The sequence below is a fragment of the Mesoplodon mirus genome, assembly GCF_964341445.2.
Source record: "Mesoplodon mirus genome assembly, chromosome: 5".
NCBI lineage: Eukaryota > Metazoa > Chordata > Mammalia > Artiodactyla > Ziphiidae > Mesoplodon > Mesoplodon mirus.
In genome coordinates this window covers 145,831,876-145,858,334 of record NC_138980.1, presented here as the reverse complement: position 1 = coordinate 145,858,334, position 26,459 = coordinate 145,831,876, and the positions used below count along the sequence as shown (strand labels likewise).

The 26,459-nt window shown below is 37.2% G+C and overlaps 1 protein-coding gene across 2 annotated transcripts in view; it reads left to right on the top strand.

The window, feature by feature from the left end:
• The window catches only part of PARP8 (poly(ADP-ribose) polymerase family member 8), a 177,463-nt gene extending 151,462 nt beyond the window's left edge, over nt 1-26,001 (top strand). The window contains exons 17-27 of one of the 2 annotated variants that reach the window (XM_082621641.1): nt 1,198-1,323; nt 2,576-2,641; nt 5,433-5,500; nt 7,275-7,323; nt 8,438-8,550; nt 8,787-8,859; nt 10,466-10,535; nt 13,371-13,444; nt 14,570-14,639; nt 15,506-15,590; nt 25,718-26,001. In XM_082621641.1, coding sequence (XP_082477767.1) covers nt 1,198-1,323; nt 2,576-2,641; nt 5,433-5,500; nt 7,275-7,323; nt 8,438-8,550; nt 8,787-8,859; nt 10,466-10,535; nt 13,371-13,444; nt 14,570-14,639; nt 15,506-15,590; nt 25,718-25,820 — 897 coding nt within the window. In that variant the 3' untranslated portion in view covers nt 25,821-26,001. Of the gene's footprint in view, nt 1-1,197; nt 1,324-2,575; nt 2,642-5,432; nt 5,501-7,274; nt 7,324-8,437; nt 8,551-8,786; nt 8,860-10,465; nt 10,536-13,370; nt 13,445-14,569; nt 14,640-15,478; nt 15,591-25,717 lie in introns of those variants that run through there. The other variant, XM_082621642.1, reaches the window with a different exon arrangement.
• Nucleotides 26,002-26,459: the final 458 nt, after the last annotated feature.

Genomic DNA, 26,459 nt, shown 5'->3' with positions numbered 1-26,459 from the left:
CCTCTCACTGTTGTGGCCTCTCCCGTTGCGGAGCACAGGCTCCGGACGCACAGGCTCAGTGGCCATGGCTCACGGGCCCAGCCGCTCCGCGGCATGTGGGATCTTCCCGGACCGGGGCACGAACCCGTGTCCCCTGCATCGGCAGGCGGACTCTCAACGACTGCGCCACCAGGGAAGCCCTACTGTGCATTTTTTAAATGCCTGTTTCAAAACTTTCTGGAAATATCTTTCCCTATAAGGATTAAGTCAGCTGCTTCCTATGAAGTCTCTTGTCTTTACCCTATAGGTATGTCCGTTCTGATGAGCTCTCTCCGTTTGGACGGTATCGGCTTTCTTGATCCAGTTGCTAGAGCGTGTTGTTTTGGGGAACTAGGGAGGAACTAGGGAGGGGTTAACTGCTCTTAACTGCTCTGTCGCTCTGCCTCTTAGCGAATTGTGCGAAGGAGTCAGAGACGCGCATAGGAATAAAGCCATATTATTTAACGAATCAGAGGACATTAATAGCCTTTGTCAGAGGAGAGTAGGAAGAAGATGGGGTCAGGAGATTTACTGTCCTTGAGGCATGTCAGATTCATTTTCTGCAGTTTCCTTTCCCCGGAATGCTTTCTCCCCAGATAGGCACGTCTCCATCTCCCACTTCGTTCAGGTCTCTGTTGAAACGTCACCACATTTCCTGGCCACGCTAAAATAGTACCCCCTACTGCCTAAGTCTCTAATGCCAGCTTTATTTTTATAGCATTTAACACTGCCAGACACTATATGTCTTTAAGCATATATTTAACTGATTTTTCAGCACATCTTCTCCATTGAAAGGAAAATTTCATGAGACCTTTTCAAGGACCTGCCTTGTTCATTGTCCTTCCACAGAACCTTCAACAATGTTAGCACGTAGTATGTGTTAATGACAAAGACATGTTAAAGACAGATATGAAGACGTGAGTAGTTGGAAGCAACACATATTAGTTACTTTAATATGTGTTACTTTAAATAACACATATTAAAGTAACTTTAAATATTAGTTACTTTAAGTTAATAGTCAGGTTTGGTCAAATTTGATCTAAAGCCACAAATTACAGATTTCAGAGATTGCTAGCCATCCTGAATCTTTCCTAATTAACTACCATGAGAGGGAGAAACAATGGCAAAGCATTTGATAAAACCGGAAGGATAGTAACTATCTTATGTATGTATTTCAAGGTGGTAGATCTACTAGTATCCATGTGTAGGTCCGCATTGGAATCTCCTAGAAAAGTTGTCATTTTCGAGCCATATCCTTCTGTGGTAGATCCTAACAATCCTCAGATGCTGGCCTTCAACCCAAGGGTAAGTAGTTATTCTAGCACATCAATCACAAGTTTCCTTTAACAATAATTGAGATTTTAGTCTCATTAGTTTTCTTCTTTCTTAGCTAAATTACTGTCTCATCATATCCATGACCTGTCATGAACTCTGTATCCATTTAGCAAATATGATTCTTTTTCCACAAATTTGATTTACTTCCACCTTGTCTTTCATGTATCCTGTTACTTCTCCTCTCCTTTTCTCCTTTAAAATCATTTTCCTAACTTCACCCTCATGAAACTAGACCCATTTAATCCCCTCAAATTCTGATCTTTACACATCCCATCTGCATGGAAGGTAGGTAAATAACTATAATGACTTGGTTTATAATGGTCAACATGATTATTTTAATTTCATCATATATTTTTTGAGATTCTAACTTATGTGATCTCATTTTAATTTTAAGGATCATGGGTAAAAGGACAAATTTTCCCTTTTCTTTTGTATTTTTATTTCATCCTCTCTTGCCCTCCCCTCTCTCCTTCCCCAGTTATCTGAAGGTTAGTGAAAGTTTATTTCATATTGTTGATCAACTGACATTTCTTGGGAAAACAATCTTATAAATATTCAGGGAAGTTTGGCAGAATTCTTCTGAAATAACATGATTTTCAAATTATATGAGAGCCAAAATTGCCTTAGTTTCTATTACTATTCATCTTGAAATCATTTTATGGAAACAAGGACTCTATAAAATTCTCTTGGAAAAACTTTCCTTCCTTCATAAGTGGCAACAGTGCACATATTTTCAGTGTGCTTAAAAATGAATTATCAGTTGAGTGTATGGTGTCATTTACACACTTACTAATCATACTTGTCTGGTAACAATCTTCCAATCAAAAGGAACTAAAAGCAAAATGAAACTGTAAGATTTAAAGTGGATTTTTGTGTTTGAGAAGGATTCTGTGCTTACTTTATTCATCATGGCTTAATTTTTTAAGAATCAGAAGCCTGATATCTTTTTTGTATTTATAGCTTTTCCCCTGTAAGCTGAACATCATTTTATGTATTTACACTAAAACTGGCATTATTTTCTTTTTTCTTCCCTCTGACTCAGTTATAAATCCTATGTCCTTGAGCCATCTTACTAAAGTCTCCCCTTTTGTGTACACAATACAGTCATTACTTTCAAATTGACCCTAATGGAAAATTCAGGTACAGAAATAATATGTCTCTCCAGTAATGTGCAGACTTGCAAAGGCTTATGGTGAATACTATTTTTCCCCCATTCAAACAGAAGAAGAACTATGATCGAGTAATGAAAGCATTGGACAGCATAACTTCTATTAGAGAAATGACACAAGTAAGTTTATCATCTTGTGGTCTTGTAAAGTTCAGTTCTGCTTGAGTGAAATGATATTTTTAAAATATCTGAGAGTACTGGCCATGTGGTGAAATATAGACTTTTCTATTATATGAGAGTATAGTTAAAATCATAAAAAAATGAAAATTGTTTTGTACTAGGATGTTTTAATTAAATTACATCAGTGTTTTGGCATGCTACCACTGTGACTTTGGAGGGTAATTGCATAATCATAATCTGAATGCTTGGCTCTCAAACTCAGACAAGAATTTGTTGGAATATCTTAAGGCAAAAGTTAAATCTGGTACCATCTTCCTCGACTGCCCATTTTAATTAATGGTAGTAATTTCAAAACATTTTAATGTTAAAATCAAAACTAATAGTCTATCAAATGTAAATTACACATAAATAGTTTAGATGTAACACAGAATCTCAAAAGAACTTTGAAAGACACCAGACTCCTTGAGAGCATGAGTTTATATTTTTGGCCATTAGGGAGGTTTTTTGGTGGAAGAGTTTGATGAGCAAGGATCAGGGTTTATTATGGAAGTCCAATATATCCCTGGGCTGGAGTCCAGCACTTGGAAAAGCACATCTTATTGAATTATTGAGGCCTTTCCACTGCCAAACACTTGGAGAAATGTTTAAAGCTCATCATTATAAGTAGAAATTAACAATCTAATTGACAATACCACACATTATGGGTTGAGATTGCATATGGTGGTTTCAAGGCTTGCACTGCCCCTAGAGGCCTTTGCAAGTTTATGGTAAGTATTACTCTTTGAGTCATTGCCTTTCTCTAGTGAGGGAGGGAATAGTGATTTCTCCAGTCTTGGGGCCCACAAAGCTTCTGTGCCACTCCTCCTCCCCCACTACCCCATCTACTCCATTTGCAGATGTGCATCCAAAGTACATTTTTTAAAAAGATTTATTCTTTCTTAAAATTTATTTATTTTATTTTATTTTTGGCTGCAATGGGTCTTCATCGCTGTGCGCGGGCTTTTCTCTAGTTGTGGCGAGCAGGGGCTACTCTTCGTTGCGGTGCACAAGCTTCTCATTGTGGTGGCTTCTCTTGTTGTGGAACACGGGTTCTAGGTGCACGGGCTTCAGTAGTTGTGACTCGCAGGCTCAGTAGTTGTGGCTCACGGGCTTAGTTGCTCCACGGCATGTGGGATCTTCCCGGACCAGGGCTCAAACCCATGTTTCCTGCATTGGCAGGCAGATTCTTAACCACTGCACCACCAGGGAAGCCCAAAATACATTTTTACATTCCCAAATTTGATTCTTGGTTCTTTTGATAGTTATTTATTTATGAAGTCAAATACTCATTCATCCATTCAACAAATGGTGTGTGTCAGACAGTGGTAAACAAGAGATCCTTTAATTCACAAGTTACATTATTTGCTTAAAAGCTGTCATTCTTTCCACCTGTTTTTCTATGCCCTTTCTACATTATCGGAATTCCTTTTCAAGCAAACATTTATTATTTGTATAAGGAAAAGAAAACAATAAATGCATTTCCCCTTAGGGGGGAAAAAGAACCTATTGCAGTACCTTACATACAATTAAACATTTTTGGTCACCAAAGACTTTGGTATAGGATATTTATACTATACCGTAGATCCAGACCATTCTTGCATCTAAAAATAGCTACAAACTCTGACTCTGGGATCAGCTCTGTGCCAAGAATTGCTTCCTTGATTCTGGGTCATGTGTAAGCTATTTTAATAGGAGGCAATGGAGATGATTGCATGTCAGCTTGGGAAGTTGGAGGCCCATGTGGTATAATTTGCTCATCAGTGACGTGGCCTGCAACCTTGAGCAAGTTGCTTAATTGCTTGATGCCTCAGTTTCTTCATTGCCAGGATGGTGAATAGTAATGTTGCCTTCTCCCTCAGTGTACACTTCATAGGGATGCTGTCAGGTTTTATCCTGTCAAATTCTTTAAACCTTTCCAAATAAATATAACATTATACTGGCCTAAATTGTCACAGACAGATTGCCTTTCTTTCTAGGAAAATGTTAATTGTCTGGGTGAATTCCATCAATACTTTTAAAAGAAGGGGTCGTCATCTTACATAAATTTTGTCCAATTTTCTCATGTAAAGATCTACCCGAAGTCAGTACCCTCAGATATGAGCATGAGTAGTAGCTATTACAAGTTTCGCTTTAATGTTAGTTAAATGTTAAAAATGTCAAAGAGAAACCAGACACTTGATAAAGGTGACAAGACAGATTTATTCAAGTACTGCAGTAGGGGAGAGAAACCTGCAATGTGAGCTGAGATCACCTCCAAGTAAGGCAAGGTGACCGAGGTTTTTAAAGTGAAAACAGTGAGGGAACAAAAAGGGGCTACAGGGAAGTGAAAATAGGGGGGGCTTTGGGGAAATGGAAATTTCAGGGGGGATAAGAGAATTACTGAAAGGTTAACTGTATGGGTTGGTACCTTTTGTGTTTTAGCAACATTGGGTTTTCTTGAGCAAAGACTCAGCAGCGGTCCAGGGACTTCCAGCCTAGTGCATGGAAGCCAGGCTAAAATTTGATTCAGCTTCTTATCAAAATGTTTCGGCAAGTCCTTTGTCCTGCATGGAAGGTCAGAGTTCATATCATCTTGGGGAAAAGCAACCAGGGTAATGGCTGCCATTATCATGTCATAACCACAGGTCTTCACGTTTAACTGGATTAGGCATACCTGTTCAATCTGATTTTCCTTTTGCAAAAAAAGAAAAAGAGAAAAGAAAAAAAGGAATTTTTAAGAAAAATCAAAACGTATAATGACTTTTTTTTTCAGGCACCGTATCTGGAAATCAAGAAGCAGATGGATAAACAAGACCCCCTTGCTCATCCCTTACTGCAATGGTATAAAATTTAGTTTCCCTCTTAATGAAAACAGCATAACTTCCTACTGCCTGCTTTAAGGGGGGAAAAAAAAAGCCTATTTTGCAAGACCTGCAATGCTACAGTTCTACAAGCCTATGAGGCCTGGTGATTTTACAGTCCAAGAGTCCTTAAGGGCTCTCACTTTAATTAAAATTTGGACACCACAAGGGGAAGAAAGTGCTATCATATGCACTGCAGGGATATACAGTGCAGTCGACAGCAGTTTGTTATCTATCATTTTTAAAAATTTGATTGGTTCGATTACATGGTGAAGCCATTTTGGCTCATTTAATTTTCTCATTAACTGTGTGATAAAGCTGTTTCAAACACTTACTGAAAATCTCTCTATAATGTGTGTTTTGTATAATTTACTCCCTTAACAAAGATAGTGTAAATTTGATAAACTCTGTGTTTGATGACTGCAGATGAGGCACTGTTTCAGAGAAAGTCTTGTAAGGTACACAGCGTTAGTCCAGTCTAACCCTAGAAAAGAAGGGTTAGGCTATAGTTGAGGGGTGGGTTGAGAGGTCCCCTTGCTCTACAACACTTACTTCAAATAATCTGCCCTCTGGTTTCTCATCTGCAAAAAGAAAACAGTAGTATCTACTCACCTACTCACCATACCTATGGGGGGTTTAGGTACGTCTCTTTGAAATCACTGGCAACTCAAAGACTATGGAATTTACCGTGATTATCAGGCAGTAATACAAATGTAAAGATTATAAGAGATTGGTCTGAATGAGTACTTGTTCCATGCTACAGCCAGGAAGTTTTTTAAAAAATATGTAAAGATGGGCAAAGGAGGAAGAGGCCACCTCATGACTCTTAATTACTTAACTTTCACTTAGGCAGAACCTTACAAAACACATTTAATTTAGTCTAGTAAAACCACGACAAAAGTTAGGTTTTAGAAGTCTTTCTTCTTTGTATCTTTTATAATCTATTTTTAAAATTCTGATGAATTGAGTAAAATAACACATAGTTTTTATTTTAACTTTTAAAATTCTCATATTGTCATATTCAAAATGAAGGTAAAAATTTCAAATATCTAATCTCTTTCTTTTTTTCCCTGAAGTTAGCCTGATTATTCACTTTTAATTATTTGTGATCATTTCCTTCAGCTTTTAGTCACTATTCCTTCAAGGAGGAGAAAATTTACCAACATGTTTTACAATTTTTTCAGTTATTATTTTCTCTACTGAAAAGCATAAAATAATTAGTCCTTTCAGATACCTGAGGTTTTGATTTTTTTTCAACTTCATTGTCTACATATGGTGAACAACAGTTTGTATATAAACCATTGTATGTATTAGCACAAATATCCTCAAATATTTAAAGAAAGTAAAAAAATCTTCATAAAAACTCATTCTTAGTTAGATAGTGTAGGGAGAAGCAGAGGAAGCAGATGTATGAATCAGCTTCTAAATTTTGTATTTAGATTACCATTATTTGAAAGCGTATTCATAAATGTTCACTTTGCTGATATCTAAGGTTGTGGTTATTAAAAATTATATCTCTTAAGTTTTAAAGAGATACTTCTGTGTTTTCAGATGAAAGTATCTTGTTTATTATATCAGCTCTTTAAATTGTTTCAGGAAGCAAAGCAAAATGATGTAATTAAGTAAACTTATTACTCAATTTAGTTTATGTCACAGCAAAAATAAGTTTTAATCACTTGCCAACTGAGGGGAAAAACACTGTAAATATATGTGGCATATATTTGTGACTGATGGCTTATTTTAATTAATTTCAGGGTTATTTCAAGTAATAGATCACATATTGTGAAACTGCCAGTTAACAGGGTAAGTTGTTTTTTCACATATACATACAGAAATGTGAGGAATACTGACTAGTTGGGAGAACTGACCCCTGTGATTTTTAGGCAGCCTCTCCAGGAAATTGAAGTTAACTCAGGCCAAGCCTAATTCTTCAGTTAGAAATCACCATATGTGCCCCAGCTCTAAGTTTCTCCAAGATATCAATTTCAGGCTGCTGCCCTGAACTTTTAAGTAAACGAGTCAATGTGAAATCATTTAGTTATTCCACATGTGATAGAGAGAACATTACCTAGAGACTGACCAGAAAAAGGTAATGTGCTTTTTTATCATTATCCGTTTAATGTTGGCACAGCTTTACTTTTCTATATTGGAGAAGATATTGTCTCCAGATATCTTACTTATGGGCCTAATATGCTTACAAAATAAAGAAAAAGCTAATGGACTCTGATTTCAGTTCGGATCATCACCTAGGAGCAGTATCTAAAATCTCAGCTCTCCCATCTATGAATTTCTAAACTATGAGATTCCTATATATTGGATTCCCGCATAAGTACATATATTCTTAGGTGAAAGGGCAGCAGTTAGACAATTTTGTTAAGTGACTGATTCAAAAGATTTTGTTTCAATTTTTTCCATGAGCAAAGTGGGAAACTATAATTTGAATGTAGGCAATTTCTAATTTTACAAATATATGTAAATAAAGCATGATGATGATAATTTTTGCAGTTTTAAAATCTTTCACTAACTTTTCTGCTTAGCAAATTCAGATATTTCCCCAGTTGAATAGCTGGTGGATACTTAGGGAATTCAATAATAAAAATCTCAAAAAGAAATGTAATTAGGAAGGCAGATCTGCTTGAATGTGATTACATAACATATTCCAAAGCTAAATATAAATGACTTTGGATTGTCTGTCTCCTATTCCTCTTCCATTAGCCTAAAGAATTATCCTTCATATCAGCAATTCCATGTGATTTATCATTTAGGCAGGGTTTCTGTCAAATGAATGACCCTGTTAATATAAATTATTATGGTTTGAAACTAGATAATTCTTAAACCAGTAAAGTTTGAAATTGTCATCAGCCTGATTGTATGTTAAATTTGACATGTTTTCCTGCATCCTTATTTTAAATGGCAGCAACTGAAGTTCATGCACACTCCCCATCAATTCCTTCTTCTCAGCAGTCCACCAGCCAAAGAATCCAATTTTAGAGCTGCTAAAAAACTCTTCGGAAGCACCTTTGCATTTCAGTGAGTATGGCTTAATGTTTAGGAGGGTGTGTCCCCCACTTAGTCTTCCAGAAATGTGTGGGGAGGAAGGCATCCTCTTTTAGTAGTTGGCTGTTAGCACTGGACAGTTCACTACACGATACTTGACTAGCAAACCCAGAACTCTGAGAAGGCACCATGACTTGTTATATTGAGACCCCATAAAAAGGTCATTGATTTTTGATTTTGCTCTTTCCTTCCCCTCCCCTGTGTTTTAGTGGCTCGCACATTGAAAACTGGCACTCCATCCTGAGAAATGGTCTGGTTGTTGCTTCTAATACACGACTGCAGGTAAAGTTTCTGCATGCTTTAACGAGACTCGTTATTCTTCAGCATTGGAGTTCAGTAAGCAGTCCGTCCTGGTGTTGTTTTCACTTGCAAAACGGGATGCGTGTGTGCTTTAAAAAATTACGTGGACTTTTCTAATAGGCGCACCTAATTTTCACAAAATAAGTGAAGCAGAATTGATCTATACACAACATAGGGATGAAAAGAAAAAGAAAACTGAGTTCCCCTATGAGAAAATAGTGAAACCACTTTAAACTTAATAGAAAAAAATGATCACAAAAGAGGTAAAACCTTACACAAATTCTCTCTGCTATTCCAACTTAAGTTTTTTGAGCACCTCCTCAGTGTGAATACTTTAACAGAAGAAAAGGTAGGGCTAAGAATAAGCAAAATGGAGATTGGACACCAAAGAGCCATCGGCTACCTGCTTTTCAGCCCGCGGGGCAGCACATGGGCAGGATACTGTGGGTGTGGTCCCATCTTTATTTATACCCTTCATCTCCAGCATCCCACCTCACTCTCATTCAGCTGATTTTCATCTGATGATGTAAGGAGGTCAGGAGATGAAATCCCCAACCCAGTCACCTGTGCGAGATCTCATATTCTGATGACAATAGGATGACACAACTAAATATAAATGTTCATAAATACACATTTAATATAAATATAAATGTCCATAAATATAAAATGTCCATAAATACATATTTATTGAATTAATATTTGGTGCATACTAAATACGGTATGAGGGCCCTAGAACATGGAGATAATAAGAGAGAATTTTAATTGTTCTGAGTAGCAGACTAGTCGAAGAGTTTCAGTTAATGAAACTCTCCATAACTTGAAAAATTTAGAGGAAGTAAGGAATGGCATGACAGTGCCGTATAATGAAAATCTAAGATATTTTGTTGATATACTAGCAGATGAGTTCTGATCAACCTTCTGTCACATGTGTTTCAGCCACGTTTATTTTCAGTATTTGAGTCATTAACATAAAAGCCTACCCCAGGGTTTCCCTGGTGGCACAGTGGTTAAGAAAACGCCTGCCAATGCAGGAGACAGGTTCCATCACTGGTCCAGGAAAGATCCCACATGCTGCAGAGCAACCAAGCCCATGAGCCACAACTACTGAGCCCGTGCTCTAGAGCTGACACACCACAACTACTGAGCCCACACGCCTAGAGCCTGTGCTCTGCAACAAGAGAAGCCACCGCAATGAGAAGCCCGCGCACCGCAACGAGGAGTAGCCCCTGCTTGCCACAACTAGAGAAAGCCGCGCACAGCAACAAAGACCCAATGCAGCCAAAAATAAATTAATTAATTTAAAAAAAAGCCTACTCCAGTACTTGATACTAAGTGACTCTTTGTCATCAGCCGGGTGGAAGATCTTTACTAAGGATTTTTTCTGGCTGTCATTTTCCATATATCAATTCACTCTGAATTTTAAGAACAAGGATATTAGTACTCTTTTCAAATTAGACCTTGAAATCAGAGCTTTATCATTTTATTAAGAGCTAATGTTCCAGCATAAGACCAATGGTCTTCTTTTGTGAAATATTAACATTTGAAACCATAAACTGACCGTTTCCTTTCCCACCTCCTCTCATTCTAGCTCCACGGTGCAATGTATGGAAGTGGAATCTATCTTAGTCCAATGTCAAGCATATCATTTGGTTACTCAGGTAAGCTTGTATTTCATTTCAACCTCAAATATATTAAGTTTTTGTTGGTGTATATTCTAGGCACAATTTTTTGTCGAGTGAATGAAGCTTATTTGATGTATTTGTATTAAATTCATCTGATAAATGTCAGAAGTAAAAACAAAGCTCACGTGTCAAGATGAATTTATAATACTTCCCCTAGCATATAAGATGGAGCATATGTTTTGTCAGTTTCAAAATTAATTTTAATTTTGCTTCAATAGTTTCTACATTTCTTCCATCTACAGTAAACATTGAAAATATGGCATGTACAAAATATTATGTAAAGCCCTGAAAAAAGTTTATGTACATATTATATTAAAGAAGTTTTAAGCAGTATGGAAAACTTAGGATTAGAAAAACACCCTCAGAACCATCCTACTTATTGACAACTTCTTGTTAATATTTTAGTGAGATTGTTTGAGAAAAATATATTGGAATAAACTGAAACCATGTGCCGAGGAAGAGCCTCATAAATTCAAAATATGGAAAGGCCGATTACCACATTGTTAGCATTCATAATCCTGAGGTAGTAAAATTAAGGGTGATTTTTTCTTTACACTTTAAAAGTTTTTGGAGTATTTCACAATGATCTGTATGATTTTCTTCTTAGAACAGAAACTTATTCTGTTTAAATATAAAATAATTATGCCCATTGTAAAGGAATTGAAACGACACAGAACTGTATAAAATAACAAACGAACAATTTTCCTCCTTTCCTAAGAAACTCAGGGTTTGGTGAGTTCCCCTTTAGACTTAAAGGCTTTTACATTCGTATACCTGCATATATAGTTGGTTTTGCTTATATGCTTGTGTTGTGTGGGGTTACATGATTCCATTAAACAACTTCAGGAGATGTTGTTCACGTGGTGCCTGGATGGTAAGTCTTAAGATCCATATATTATAGAAAAGGAGACTTAGAGAGATCTAATAACTAGGAGAACACTGAGCAGGCTTACCTGTCTGATTCTTTTGCCCAAGTTCACGCTCTTTCAGCCACGGCAAATGGTTTCTCAGTGTTCCACCTCGACCTTTCCCAGAGCACATGTCCTAAGAGGACCAGGTGGGCTCTGTATGCCTCTTCTGACCCAGCCTCAAAACTCACGTGGCGCCACTTCCCATGTACAGTATTGGTCAAAGCAGTCACAAGCCCCTCCGTATCCAGGGGCTGGGGAATTAGACTCCATCTCCTGATGAAAGAGTGGCACAGTCACATTGTAGAAAAACATACTGTTGAGAAATATTGTTGCAGTGATCTTTGAAAATACAATATGCCAAAATTAAAGCTAGGAAAATAAATATCAGAAAAATAAGATAGTATAGGAAATAAAATCATGTAGTTCAGTGGGAAAGATGATCAGAATCAGCTTAAATGAGACTCTAAATCTTATTAAAACAGAACACAGTAAAAAAGTAATATCAAACCATTTTTAATAAATAAATACAATCTCAGCATAGATAAGGACAACACAACACATCATCAAGTCCTGTGATTTTCTGCTTCTTATACTGCTTCTTATACGGGTACTTATATGGGTGTACTGACTCCTTAGATGAGTTCATGGAAAGGTTTTTGAGGGATTCAGATGAATGTGAAATTTGTGTGAATGTTTGTCTGGAAAGAGGGCCGATAGCTTTCATCCAATTCTTTCAGTGTCCTTGATCTGAAAAAAAAAATGTAAAAACCTCTACAGTACGTTGAAGTAGCTTCATACTTGGTTTGGCGGGCTTCAGGTCTAGGAGTTTGAGAGCAGAACAGTCTTTCTGCATGAAACAGCCTTCGCCTGTTCCTCAGCTTGACCACACCCACTTCTGCCCCTTTGAGGGAATGTCCGCCTTGGAAAGTGCCTGCATCCACACCATTTGCAGTTTGGTCCATAGGCTTTGCCCCATTTTCATTAAGCCTTTTATTGAAACAGCAACAAACACACAGGCTTCTCAACTTCAGGATAGTAGGTGAGCATTTTAAAATACACTATAGCTACAAATCTACCTATTCTAAAACAGACAGGATGGGCCTCCCTGGTGGCGCAGTGGTTGAGAGTCCGCCTGCCGATGCAGGGGATACGGGTTCGTGCCCCGGTCTGGGAGGATCCCATATGCCGCGGAGCAGCTGGGCCCGTGAGCCATGGCCGCTGGGCCTGCGCATCCGGAGCCTGTGCTCCGCAACGGGAGAGGCCACAACAGTGAGAGGCCCGCATACCGCAAAAAAAAAAAAAAAAAAAAAAAAAAAAAACCAGACAGGAATTTTAGTTCTGTTTTGTCTGAGATATTTCACAGTAAAAAGCCATGGCATTAACAGGGTAAGGTAAGACTTGTGAGTATCATAGACAAAAGGACTTAAATAGTTTTCCTTTATTAGGAGGAATAGTAAATTCTACAGGAATTGAGCATGAAGTTAAGTTGCAGTATAAATATATTTTTCTGAAATTGTTCATATTTTCCACCCCTTATCTTCTAGTCACCAGATGGTAAGAATGAAATTTAGGTCCTAAACGCCTTTTAAAATCAAGTTTTAAGAATTTTCTGATTATATCAATTTTATGCAAGGGAAGGTCCTAGCCTTCTTTACAACGCAAAGAAAAACAAAGTGTATTTTCTACTTTGTAACTTGACCAGGACTTCCAGAACCCACCAACTTTCCACCCTGCTTGCTCAGGGCACAGCAGCTGCTCCTTCAGCAGCCCTTTGTGGTGGTCTGTGGCCTGATGCTGTCAAGCCTTTGCCTAAAGTGGAACTTTGCAGTGTAGATGGATTGTACTTTGAGCTGCATCATACGGCTTTGTCCCTAAATTATTATTTTGCTGATGTTTTTAGGGATGAACAAGAAGCAGAAGGTGTCGGCCAAGGATGAGCCAGCTTCAAGCAGTAAAAACAGCAGCGCATCACAGGTGTTGTAGCGAATCGGGCGACTGCCTCTGATGAATGAACTCTAGCTCCCTTAGCTGGCAGGACTTCGATAAATACTCAGGCTTTTTAAATCTGCAGAATTATTTTAAGTGGTTGTTACTCCTACAGGAATGAAACTCACCCTAAAATGCCTTTATTCATTAAATATTCAATAAGTATGTATTGAGCTTCTGCTAGAGTGCTGGACATCTAGGTATTGGGCTACAGTGATCATCAGCGATAGACAAATCCGCTTGGTGCCTGCATTCTACTGAGTGGATATAAATAAATTAAATATATATTTAGATAGAAAGAATGCTAGATGGTGGTAAATCTTACAGAGAAAAATCAGGGGAAAGGGATGTTGAATGCTGTGGGATGCAAGATGGAACTCGAATGAATTTTAAATGGCGTGATCAGGAAAGGATGCTCTGAGAAGGTTCTATTTGAGTAAAGACCTATAGGTGGTGGGTGCACAAGCCATATGGCTCTCTGGGAGAAAGAACACTCCAGGCATAGAGAAGGGCAAGCACAAATCCCTTGTTGTTTCAGAGAAAACAAGCATTCCAGACAAATTAAAATCCATCTGATGAATAATGTGACTTTAGATTTTTTTAAAAAGAGTATAGCTAGTCTAGTGTCTGAAAACAAAAACAAAACCCCAGATTTTCTACATGAAATGTTTCTGAAACCTCTGTGGCTTAATGATGCTATAAATATGGGTTTGTTTTGGGTAGTTAGATGATCTAGAATAATTCATTTTAATGTTTGAAAAGATTATGCAACTTTAATTTTGTTTCCCTCTAAATAGAGATGCTAGGCTTCTGGTAAAAATAAATTTGAGTTCTAATTCTATATTGTGAGGCTACTGAACTTTAATTTAGTATTTTTTAATTTGCTTATTTTTGAGAGTAATTTAATTATGATTATGTACAGAAATTAAGTGATATAACAAATACAGATTGACATTAAGAGAGAATTCCAGGATATTGCTGCTGGTCGAGATAGGCCTTTTTTAAACCTCTGGAGCTATCTTAGTGACTATTACTTTTTAATGATGATTCTTTTTTTTCACTTGAGTGACTGTCCGATTTTTACTCTAATCTTTAAATTCTTTTGGACTTTAGTCACAGAAAAAAGGACAGCAATCCCAGTTCCTGCAAAGCCGTAACTTAAAATGCATAGCCTTATGTGAAGGTAAGTTGAAAGTTTTACAATTCTCATAGCGTTAATTCTCTCTCTCATCTGTATTTAAAAGTTTAAGTATGTTTACAAAATGCTTATGATGGACTAGTGAAAGCTTTATTCCTTATGACCATCTCTAAGGGCACAAATGGAAAATACTTAACAACAGAGAACATAAAGGTTAAAACCAAAAAGCAGAATTGGCAAGAATTCAAATAGTGCTATATTTTATTCTTGGCAGATATTTCAGAATGGTAATTATCTCTTTCTGATCAAGTATTGCTTATCTCTTTTGTTAATATACCCCTTCCTCTTTATGTTGGTTTCTGAATGTATAATACCATAAAAAATCTGAAAGATGAACCACGTGCTGAGTGTAGAAAACCCAGTAGGTCTTTCTTGTTCCTACACTGAAATTATTCTTCGATTCTGAACTTAGGACAGAAAATTGATAGGCAATTTGCAATATCATATACTTTCCTTTGTTCTTGCTTTAAAATCTGACTTTGGCTAAAAGTTCATTTTTTTCTTCTTGTGTGGGAGTTTCAGTAGCCACTGTTTAGTGTCTTTCAAGTTTTCAACGTTTGATGGTTATAGAGGACGCTAAGTCGCTTTCTACATAGTTCCCAAGTCAGGACCTATTTGCCACCGTAACACAAAAGTGATTTCCTTCCTATTGATATGCTAATCGTGTTCCAGACATAAAATTGTTACTTGGCATTTCACTGTTTTTATTTACATTTCTTGATAGCTTAATAAGGTGAAAGAAACATTTTTCATATGTTAATGTGTGCATGCATTTTTGCTTTTAGATTTCTAAGAGAAGGGATATAGTAACTTAGAATAAATAGTTCTTTAATTTTCTCTTCCATTTACAGTGATCACCTCACCTGACCTGCACAAACATGGAGAGATATGGGTCGTCCCAAATACTGATCATGTCTGCACACGATTCTTTTTTGTGTAAGTGTAAAAACTTAAAATCCTATGTTACTGTCTTCTCCATAAGTGAGGTAGTAGTGACTACATTGTTTACTCACTTTAGCTGCCAAAATATAGCAGACAAGTATTTTCTCATCAACTCAATGTTTTTGTTTTATTTTAATAAGCTGTGAAAAAGGGGGGTGTTTAAATGCTATTAACTTAGAAGAATTGAAGAAAAACATGGTCTCTTTAACCACTATCTGTGTGTATGTATGTATTCATGTGTATATATACATACATAAAGATATTATATGTATCTAGATAGATATATACACACACATAAATATACACATATATTATTTATAGATTTAAAAAATATTAGAACTGGGAATGAGGAAAACAATAATGAGAAATTCTTCTTCCTATAAAAAGTTGATCTGCATTCCATGATATAGGCTGGCAATGCAGGGCATGTTAATGTGGATTTTTTGACACAGCTATAGCATAAGAGCTGCATCAAAATACAAGAGTGGTATTTTTCTTCCCTAAGTAAATGAGTGCAGTAGATCTGTCTGTTTTTTACCCATCTTGCTTAACTCTCAACTTTTTCCCATGCCTGAGCCTTCCTTATCCACGGTCCTGTCACAGAAAGGACCTCAAGGAAGAGTTGAGTATATCTGTTTTGTACGTTTGTGTAGCTTTCTAAAAAGAAGCTGGAAAAATGCACTGACTTGTTTTATAAGCCATGTCAAAATGACTGTATCATGATTACTTCAATATATAGCATAGCTGGAGCACACTACATTTGCAACATTTGATCTATTAGCTTACTGACTGATGGTTCACAATGAAAATTTTATGAACTGCCTGGTTTTCTTTTGGTTGGTCTGAAAAGTGTGACTTTCTGATGATCCAGATTTATATATTATGTATTTATCTATCTTTTGTGTTTAGCTCACATATTAATATACAGATTACATAGTATGAGACATATACATACCTATAGATTTCATTCTTGGTGGCAAGACAGCAATGAGTGTAGTAAAAAGAACCCTGCTGCTTTTGATCAGACAGTCTGTGTCTAGACTCACCAGTTATTAGTGAGGTAACATTAGCCAAGCTGCATAACCTCTCTAAGCTTCCTCAGTAGATGCAATATAACATCATCAATAGATACAGTAGAGCAATATACCGGTATCAGTTAGAATCCCAACAGGAAGCCACTGGCCCTTAAGAAACGAGATAATTTCTATCATTCACAGTTAGATCACTTACAAAAGTGTGATTATAGGGAAATCATAGGTCTAGTACAGTCACTTGGATCTAGTAGCACCAGAGCTATTATACATCCTCAGGTCCAAAAAGATAAGAATAGGAAGTAGTTATCAGAACCTGGTAGGAGAGCCATTTCTAGTTCATCAGCTTTGACAGGAGTCATGGCCTTCAGTTCAGGGACGTAGGCAGCCCAAGGTGACCTTGTGGGGCTGGAACCAAGCAAAACCTTGACCTCACCCTCCCCATTGGCCAAACTCTAACAGAAACTAGAGGGCAAGGGAGCATATTGACCAAGTCCATAGAAGTCACCCTCCTGGGGCAGAAGGCAAGGTAGAGAAGTGTACAACCATGGCTCTGGAGGCTCCCAGGATAGCTGTCTGCTTTTTAAGGTTATGATTCAGATTAAGGTATAGCACAGTGCAGGTCTCCACTGAAAGGCACTCATTGATTATTTTTTCCCTTCTTCTTTCTTGCTCATCTTGACTCTTATCCATTGTTAGAAGGTCGGCCTTCCAAAAGACACCTCCAATCACAAAGTTATTTCATTGTGTGAGCTGGAGATTTTCATGGAAAAGTAACTCCAGAGGCCTTTCCTTAGCTTGTCGTTAATCAGTTAATCTGCTCCTTTTAGCGTCTTGCTAAAATTCATAGTTGTTGAGCTAAATAACATTAGATATGGAAGTAGGCAGTAAACATTTCTCATATTATTTCTTTACAGTTTTACATAAATTATATGTAAACTAAATCAGTGGAGGTATATGTGTGGGTGTGTGTATGTGTGTGTTGACTGGAGAGAAGGAGTTCTATATTTCATAAGAAAAAAGTGAGGAAAGACCATCTGAAGAAAAGAGAAGAAAAAGCCTTCAGTACACTCAGATACTTTCCAAATAATGCAAAGGAAAAAATTCCATTAAGGTAATGATTTTCATTCCTTTATAAACACAAATGAGACTTCATCCTTTTTTCCTGCTCCCTCAGGAGAGAAGGAACTAATTAAGGAAAATTGATAAGATTCAAAACACATGAAAAAGAGAATCCATTCACTAATGTACATTCTAATTACAACCATCAGTTTTCCTTCTTTATAAAGATATAATCACAGAGTTCTGCTAGTGATGTGCCTCCCTGGTGAATGGCACTATCTAGGAAAAGAATAAATTGAGGAGAAAGAAGTGAGTTATCACAAATATACCATAACCACACAGAAACTCAATTTCTATTCTTATTTCATCCTTTCTTTTTTTTAACACATTATGTGATCTCTAAAGTTAGATGCTTTGCCTGATGACTAGGATATAAATTGGTGAGGCCTCCTTTTTATCTGTACTAACTGAAAATATTAAAAATTATATAAATTCAATGCTAATCTGATTTCCAGAGTGGAGATAATAAAATGTATAAAATTAAATAAATAAATAAAACAGTCATATAATATCCTAATCACATTTTTCCCAATAAGTGAACAATAACAGAGAATGAGAGAAAAATGGGGGAAACTTTAGAACAGGGTATCAGAGAAAATTAAAAGTAAAATTTAAAGGAAGATATCTGTTAGGAAAAAATAAGAGAATAAGAAGTTTGAAAAAAATTTGTTGGAAAACTCCAAAAATGAATAAACTTAATCAAATATAAGTGATTCAGGCAAAAGATAATAATTCAGATGTTAAGAACAGATTCCAGACGGTTCTGAGGGTCTAGGAATTGTTGCTAGAGCTTGATTTCGTTACTGACCTTGAGACACATGTGTACAAAGACATTAAGGTCAATATGTAGAAATAAGGCAGCTATTTTAAAAAGGGCCAGAAGTTTCACAGGGGGTGTGAAAACCACATAGACGTATGGTGCTCTAGTCATATACAACAAAAATGTTATGAAATGGGGATTTTTAAGCTAGAGAGGAAAACTTATTATTGGTGTTTTCCATAAATAGGAATAAATAATAAAATCCAAGAGAAGGTAATTGATGATTTGGCAGGTAAACAAGTTAGGTGTATTTAGTGCCATGGGCACCCCATGCTACACTGCCCCCACCACTGCCATAGTGGAAACTCATAGAGATAGGAGTGTGTCTTCTCCCTCAACTGTTTGGGACCAAGGAAAGGTTAAGAACCACCAGGTTTCTGTATCTTGCTTATTTGGTGTTACAACCTACATGTTTAATGCTTTAGTGGTTCTCTGATTTAGAGCAGGCAGATCTGCAAATGAATCGTTTCCATAGTTTCTCTATTACGTCGACTTAAGGTATAATTTCTCAAAATATTTCAAGAAGTTCAGAAATTTAGGAGCAGGAAGGACCAAATAAAACAAGACTATCTGCAGAAAAGTGATGCGGGGTATTTTCAGGTTCTTGAGTCAAGCAGATGCCAGTGCTAAATAAATTTCAGGAATTCCTATCTAAAGTCTATTCTATCTTTTAAGGTCTAGCTCAAATACCACCTCTTCTATGAAGCTCCTAATCAAAATTAATCTCTCTTCCTGGTATTCCTACAACTCAGTGCAGAACTTCAATTTAAAATTCAGTTTATTCATTGTATCTGACTCTTCCACAAGACTGTGAACTCCTAAAAGGCAGACTCCTACTCTTATGTTTTTACTGTCCTGTGTGCCCTGCATCACTTTGCACGGTACCTGATGTACAGCTGCTTGTCAGCCAATTTTTAATGAATGAACAGAAGAAGGCAAAAAGGAAAATATTTTGGAATATGTATTGTTTTAATTTTAGGTCAAAGTTTGAAATATATCTAAAAAGGTAGCTACAAGAAAAATTTATAAAATAATTGTATCATGGCTGTTACATGAAATAATAGGTACTTTGCATCATGATTTTGCAAAAGGTACACAGTGTTTGAATGGGAACATAACAAGGAGACAGCTTGTTTATGAAGTTAAAAGATAGGACATTCAGTCATGGCTCAGTGACATAAATTGTGGGACATCAAGCTTATATGATTTGCTTTATCCCAAGTCTATAATAAATCCAGTTTCTCTGTCTCTAACCCAGATCTCTTTCCAAGATGGAAACTGCCACATCACTCCCCTGCTTAAAAGTCTTTGATAGCTGCTTACTACTTATAAGATGAAGCCCAGTCTCCTTTACAAAGGGAACCAACTGATTCCTTGGTGCTTTGTTCTTCCCTCAATACCACTGTGTTGAAGGTGGAGGAGATCCAATCTCCAGCTGTATGGCCCACCGTTTTTCATTGCCCGCTGTTTCTCACCCCAGGACGTTATGCTGCACGAGCTGAACTGTATGCTGGGATTTCCACACTCCATGCTCTTGCTCTTTCCTTTCTCCATTAATCTTGGATTCTCTCTTCCATTTTCTTCCCTCATATTGTTTATCTAATTCCCACTCCTCTTTTAAATCTTAATGTATGTCTTCCCTCCTCCCAGAAACTTCCCTGGATGCCTTTGTGCTGCTCCCTTTGTGTGTGTGTGTGTGTGTGGTACGCGGGCCTCTCACTGTTGTGGCCTCTCCCGTTGCGGAGCACAGGCTCCGGACGCACAGGCTCAGCGGCCATGGCTCACGGGCCCAGCCGCTCTGCGGCATGTGGGATCTTCCTGGACCGGGGCATGAACCCGTGTCCCCTGCATCGGCAGGTGGACTCTCAACCACTGAGCCACCAGGGAAGCCCTGTGCTGCTCCCTTTTGTAACTGTGTAAGACCCTGGGCATGTGTTTATTACTGGATTGTTCTTTTTTATGCATTGTCTTCTCCATTAACTCTGTATACCTCTTGAGGTCAGGGACTATACAGCTCATCTGTGTTTGCGTACCTAGCATAGTGCTTGGCAGATACATAGGAATGAATGAAATGCCCATTTTATAACTGCTTGCTGGATATTTTGTCCCCCAAAGTCCACTAATACCTTAAAATCATTATGTACAAAAGTGGAACCCATTATTGCTGTAGTTTTCAATTCCTTTTTCCTTGCTCACTAGTCATCAGTTCCCAATTACATCTTTTCACAATTACATCTTTTCACAGTTTTCTTCTATAAACACCTTTGTTTCAGTGGGTATCGTTCTCTCCCCTAGAGTACACCAAAAGGTTACTGGTTATTTTCCATGCTTCTGATTTCTTCATTGCTCCTAATCTGTTTTTTAAAATGCCAGATTTTTTAAACATTGCCATCATTATACCAGTGATACCTGTTCAATGTACAGAAACTGAAATCAAAGGTAAGCGGAAAGAGAGACAATCACCCATCATATTCCCACTTAGAGTTAACTATGGTTAATAAGATCATACAATTTATACCACATTATTTTTCCAAAAGGAGAGTTTGATTATTCCTTGCTCATACAGGCTGATAGTTATTAACAAATAAAAACATGGCATTCTGCAATATAGTGCCCATCTGACTTGACTTCAGTTACCCATACAAACCACTGATTGAATAAAATTATTATCCAAGCTGTTTCTTGAAAAAAACTTGGAATTCTTTTCCCCACTAATGTGCCTTTGCTCAGTCAGTAGGAATGGTTGGCTTTCTCACCAGCTCAGCCTTTAGCCAATCTTTCCAGGCTTAACTGTATGATCTTTTCCATGGGGCCTCTCCTGGCATCCCACTCAGACAGGATCTGTCTTTACTGTCAGTTCTGCTTGCCCTTTCTTTGTATCACCCAGGCTGCCTTGTCCTCCAGTTATTTGCATAACTCTATTATCTCCCCTAGTAAAATGCAAATTCTGTCCGTGTTTGGGAATCTTACATCTTGTGCAGAAACACGTAATACATATTGAATGAAAGCAATGACAAAAGACTGAATGTTCTAACTTAATAAACAGATTTATACACAGGCTATGAAGCAGACAGTACACTACAGCATCAGATTTCTTACAAGAACTTTGGAGAAGTGCTGGATATAATTCAGTTCACAGTGAATTTCTCCTCTCTGTGACTAATGAAAAACAGTGCTATCATTTCTGGCTTCCAGATTTAGGGAGTCAGAAAACAAGTGTAGGGCTTCCCTGGTGGCGCAGTGGTTGAGAGTCCGCCTGCCGATTCAGGGGACACGGGTTCGTGCCCCAGTCCGGGAAGATCCCACATGCCACGGAGCGGCTGGGCCCGTGAGCCATGGCCACTGAGCCTGTGCTCCGCAACGGGAGAGGCCACAGCAGTGAGAGGCCCGCGTACCGGAAAACAAACAAACGACAACAACAACAACAAAAAATGTATGTGAACCAATCAAAACTGTCACAGAGCTGCTATAATCAGTTTGAAAATAAAGGTTGTCAATACATTTAAGTTTTTGTCCATGAAATTTCCTAACATACCCAAGAGAGTTCCAGGTAGCCAAATTCCATCTATTGTCTCATAGCTTTTAAAGCAAATTGGTTTATTATTAATAAAATTTCAGTTATCTTTTTATACTCCTAGGAACATAAGTAATTTTTGTCTTCTTTTAGATGATTTCATTTTTCCTTCTGTAGAAAACCCCAGTCAAGTGTATCATTTCCCTATTGATATCTTTCTTGCTGTATTTCTTTTTTTTAATTTTGTTGCTGCCTGGACGTAAGTGAACTTCAGTGTTATATTAACAACTTAGTGTTTGTCTGCAATACTAATAAATAGCTGCAAAATAGTCTGTGTGCTATATTGTAATAAATGTTTTAATGCCACTAGTAATTCATTTATCTAAGCCCTGCTGGTGGACCAATTCAAATGGTAGTTGGTTTTTCCTTTATTATTTTATATGCTTCATAATTTAAGACATGTGAATGCCTTTGACTGATTTTATCCTTCAGCCGGCAGCTGTTGTGTTTCCTTATGGGCTTCATAGACAATGGAAAAATAAGCATTTTTCTTAATCCTTTCAATCTCAATCTCTCACCCTTGCTCTCTATTCTCTCCTTCTCCTGTGTTCTTTCTATAAATTATTATAGTTTATTTAAAGAATGTGAGTCTCATCTCCTCTCCATTAACTTCAAATGCTTTTTAAGTGTCAATGAATGTGTAATACTTGGATATAGCAAACCCATTTGACTGGGAAATAGAGTGAGGGAGGAGTGATGGGTCATGACTAGAGAAGAAGTTTAGGTTTGGATTATGAAGGACCCAGGTGTGCCATGCCAGTGACACTGGATCTTGTTCTGCAAGTAAAGCGAAGGCCATTTGCATCACTCTAGCAGGGCAGAGAATAGTCTTGTAGGAGGGATGGGGGGATAAGTGTAGAGATAGAAAGATCAGTTATAACGTTATTACAATAGTCTAGGTCAGCGTTTCTCACTACAGAAAGAAATGAACTTGACATTGTGACTTGGGAAAGGACAATCTTACTTTGTGTGGTGCAGTCAATACTCTCTGTCCTACTTTATTCTAATTTCATTGGAAAATGCTAGCCTGGACAACCTAATTTCAAAGCCTGCTAACTGTACACAACCTGCCACTTGAAAATCACCCGTTTAGATGAATGATAATGAATGCCTAAACGAAGGTGATGGTATTAGATGGAGAGAAGATGCAAGTGAGAATAACTAGGGAAATGGAAACAACGTAACTTGATGATGTATTGGATTTGGGCATGTGGAATAACCAAGAATGACTGAAGTTTCCTTGTTGGTAGGGTGGGTAGATGATGGTAGTTCAAATTGAGATATTGACAGAGTAGAAAAGAGCAGTCAGTTTTGAATTAAGAAGTTAAGTTCGGCTTTGAATATACCACCTCTGTGATTTCTGTAGGAAATTTATAGTTAGGGAAAGATGTAAGGACTGGAGATATAGTTTTAGGAATCAGCATGTGGGTGATAGTTACAACAATGGGACAGACTAAAGTAAAGTGAGTTTGCATATCATAAAAAGAGGGAACACTGAGGAGGGAATTGTGAATAAAACCAGCATTGAAATGGGAGGCCAGGGAAGAGAATGCAATGAAAGAGACTGAGAATTAATAATCAAAGGGCCAACTAGGGAGGGAAGAGGTGATATAGCTTTAAGAAAAAGAGCAGTCAGCTGTATCACATGCTGCAGACATAACAGATACAATCTCCTGAATTTATCAGCTAGGAGGCCATGGGCAACCATTGTCAGTACTTTTCAGTAGAGTAGTAGGATCTGAAGAATGATTGCAGTGGGTTGAGGAAAAAATGAGAAGTTTTAATGTATTACAGGCAAACCTTAATCAAGGTCAACTTTAAATTGAAAAGAATAGAGATGGTAATAGTAGGCTGGTATCTGTTAAGCTGAACATATCTTATATAAACACCTATTAGGAAACTTAGGATAGAGATACATGGCGGACTGGTATCAGAAATTGGGAAGCCATCAAGAACCAAAGCAGTTCTAAGACCTGCCACTCTTCCCACTTCTCTCAAAGCACTGTGGTTTCCTTTGTGTCTGGTTCATTCTCTTTTTGTCAGTCTCTTTTGTTTTCCATAATCTGTATCCTAGAGGAGCTAGGCCAGTTGGTTTGATAAAACACCCGTTATCTCATTTGGGCCAAGCCTGCAAGCCAGGTTGCTTCCCCAGCCTTGGCTCAGAATTATGGATGGCTTAGCTTACCCTTGGTCCAGTGAGTAGCCTGGATTTATACAAAAACCAGGCTAACATATTTTACTTGCCCAATAAAATATATCTTTACACAGTTTGCTACAAAACACCCAATTAGATCTAGGTCTAAAGCATTTCACTTTACACATTCTCTAGTTTGTAACAGGGCACTTATTGTTTGAACTCCTGAGAAAATAATTACAACTGGGCTTTGTACCACATATCCCATTCTTTTTTTTACAATAATGTCTCACCATTGGGTGCCTTATGTATACGTATGTGTGTGTGTATTTGCACGGTAAAAATTATCCAAGTAGGCAAACTTGGGCTACTTCTTAGGAGTTTAAACTCGATATAGATGCAACTATCACTAGGTTTTTAAGTAGTTGATTATGTAAAGACTTAAGCTCTCATTGTTATATGTCATCTATTTTATTTTTCTGTATTGTGCTATTTCAGGAGAATTTAAGCATGGTGAGGAAAAGACAGTGGCACACATTAATCTTTGAGACACTATGCTTACACCCCTGGTTATCTATTTTGAAGTAATTACCACTTCTCTAAAGCTTCTGTCTTGAAGTCATTTTTATGAAGTAAAATTAATTCATCACCTATTCTACTCTGAATATTATCATGGAAGTTTAAAAATTCATTCTTGGGAAATTCTTATTGCCCAAGTAAGTTTATTTGAGGAAATGAATTATCATCTAAAATGTAATTACTTCTTTCTAAAGGACTTAGTAATTGCTGTCCTTTAATGTTATATTTTCACTTCTATTGCTTAGCTAAACTTAGCAGACTGGCATTCTTGTGTGTAGTACCAGCATAAATAAGAATATTGTTGTAGTCAGACTAAATAGAGCAACCAGTGATAAAAAAAAAATGCAGCACTGATTACAACAGAATAATAATTAGAAGGCAGGAATGGCAAAGGAGCAATGGTGGAAAGTGAAGTGATTTTTCTGAGAGTGTCATTGATCAGAAAATAAAGAAATGATTGAAGTAGGAGTGGAGTTAAAAAGTCCAGAACCCAAGGAACATAAAACTGAAGTCAGTATGTTCTTTCTCAGCAGGCTTCATATAACAACTGCTGTGAAAAATGTTTGCAGATCCAAAGACACTGGGGTGCTTCCCGCATCTCAGGCAATGCTTTATGTGGGGTTAAAAAGTTAAAATTAAAAAGGAAGGGTCAAATCAGGGCATGACATAGAATAATCATGTGTTCAGTAATGTAAGCACATTACTAAACACAACTGAGAAGGAACTGTCTCTTGCTCTTGATTCCCTTGGGCTGTACTTTAGGTACCAGACAGCATTTCTAAGCTGTCTTAAATGCTTTGGGGATGTTTTTGAATGTTTCTCCTTTTCAAATGTTTTATGTTTCTGTGTCTTGTGTTTTAGCTACGAAGATGGCCAAGTGGGAGACACAAATATTAACACACAAGAAGGAGGCATTCACAAAGAGATCCTTCGAGTAATTGGTAATCAAACTGCTACTGGTTAAAGGACCACCATTTAATTAACATGATTTGAAAGCCTTCCTCGGGTTCAAAGCTGGCTTTTGAACTGAAGAAGATGATAACATAATTTATTGTTATTATAAACAAAATTAACCCTTTGAATACTGATTTTTTTCTTAGTATTTCTAAGTTTCTCATTAAATACCTAAAATGGTATAAAATTTATCAGTTGTAGGGTTATGGAATCTAGTAATAAAATTACAACAGCACTTAAACTGAAGTTTGGGTTCCTCACACAATAAACAGATTGAAAAAACAGTTTTGTGCTGATATTTTTATATTAAACTCTTTAATTGGAAGTTTGGTATTATATACCGACATCTTAGGGTACAAAAATAGAACTGAAAGCATTTTATAATGGCGTCTAAATCTATAAGATACTTTGCAATAAGTGTAATGTTTGCACATTCTGATGTGCTATATAATTAGCAGTATGAACATTCGAATGTTTTGGGGAAGGATGTTTCCTAATCTGTTACTTTTCCATATACAAAAACAATTAGGTCTTAGATACAGTGCTTTGCCCAAAAGTATGTAATATACATATCTATAGATTCATGCATCAAAATGTATGATTGTGCATATATGTGTGTATGTACACATACATGTATTTTAACAACAGA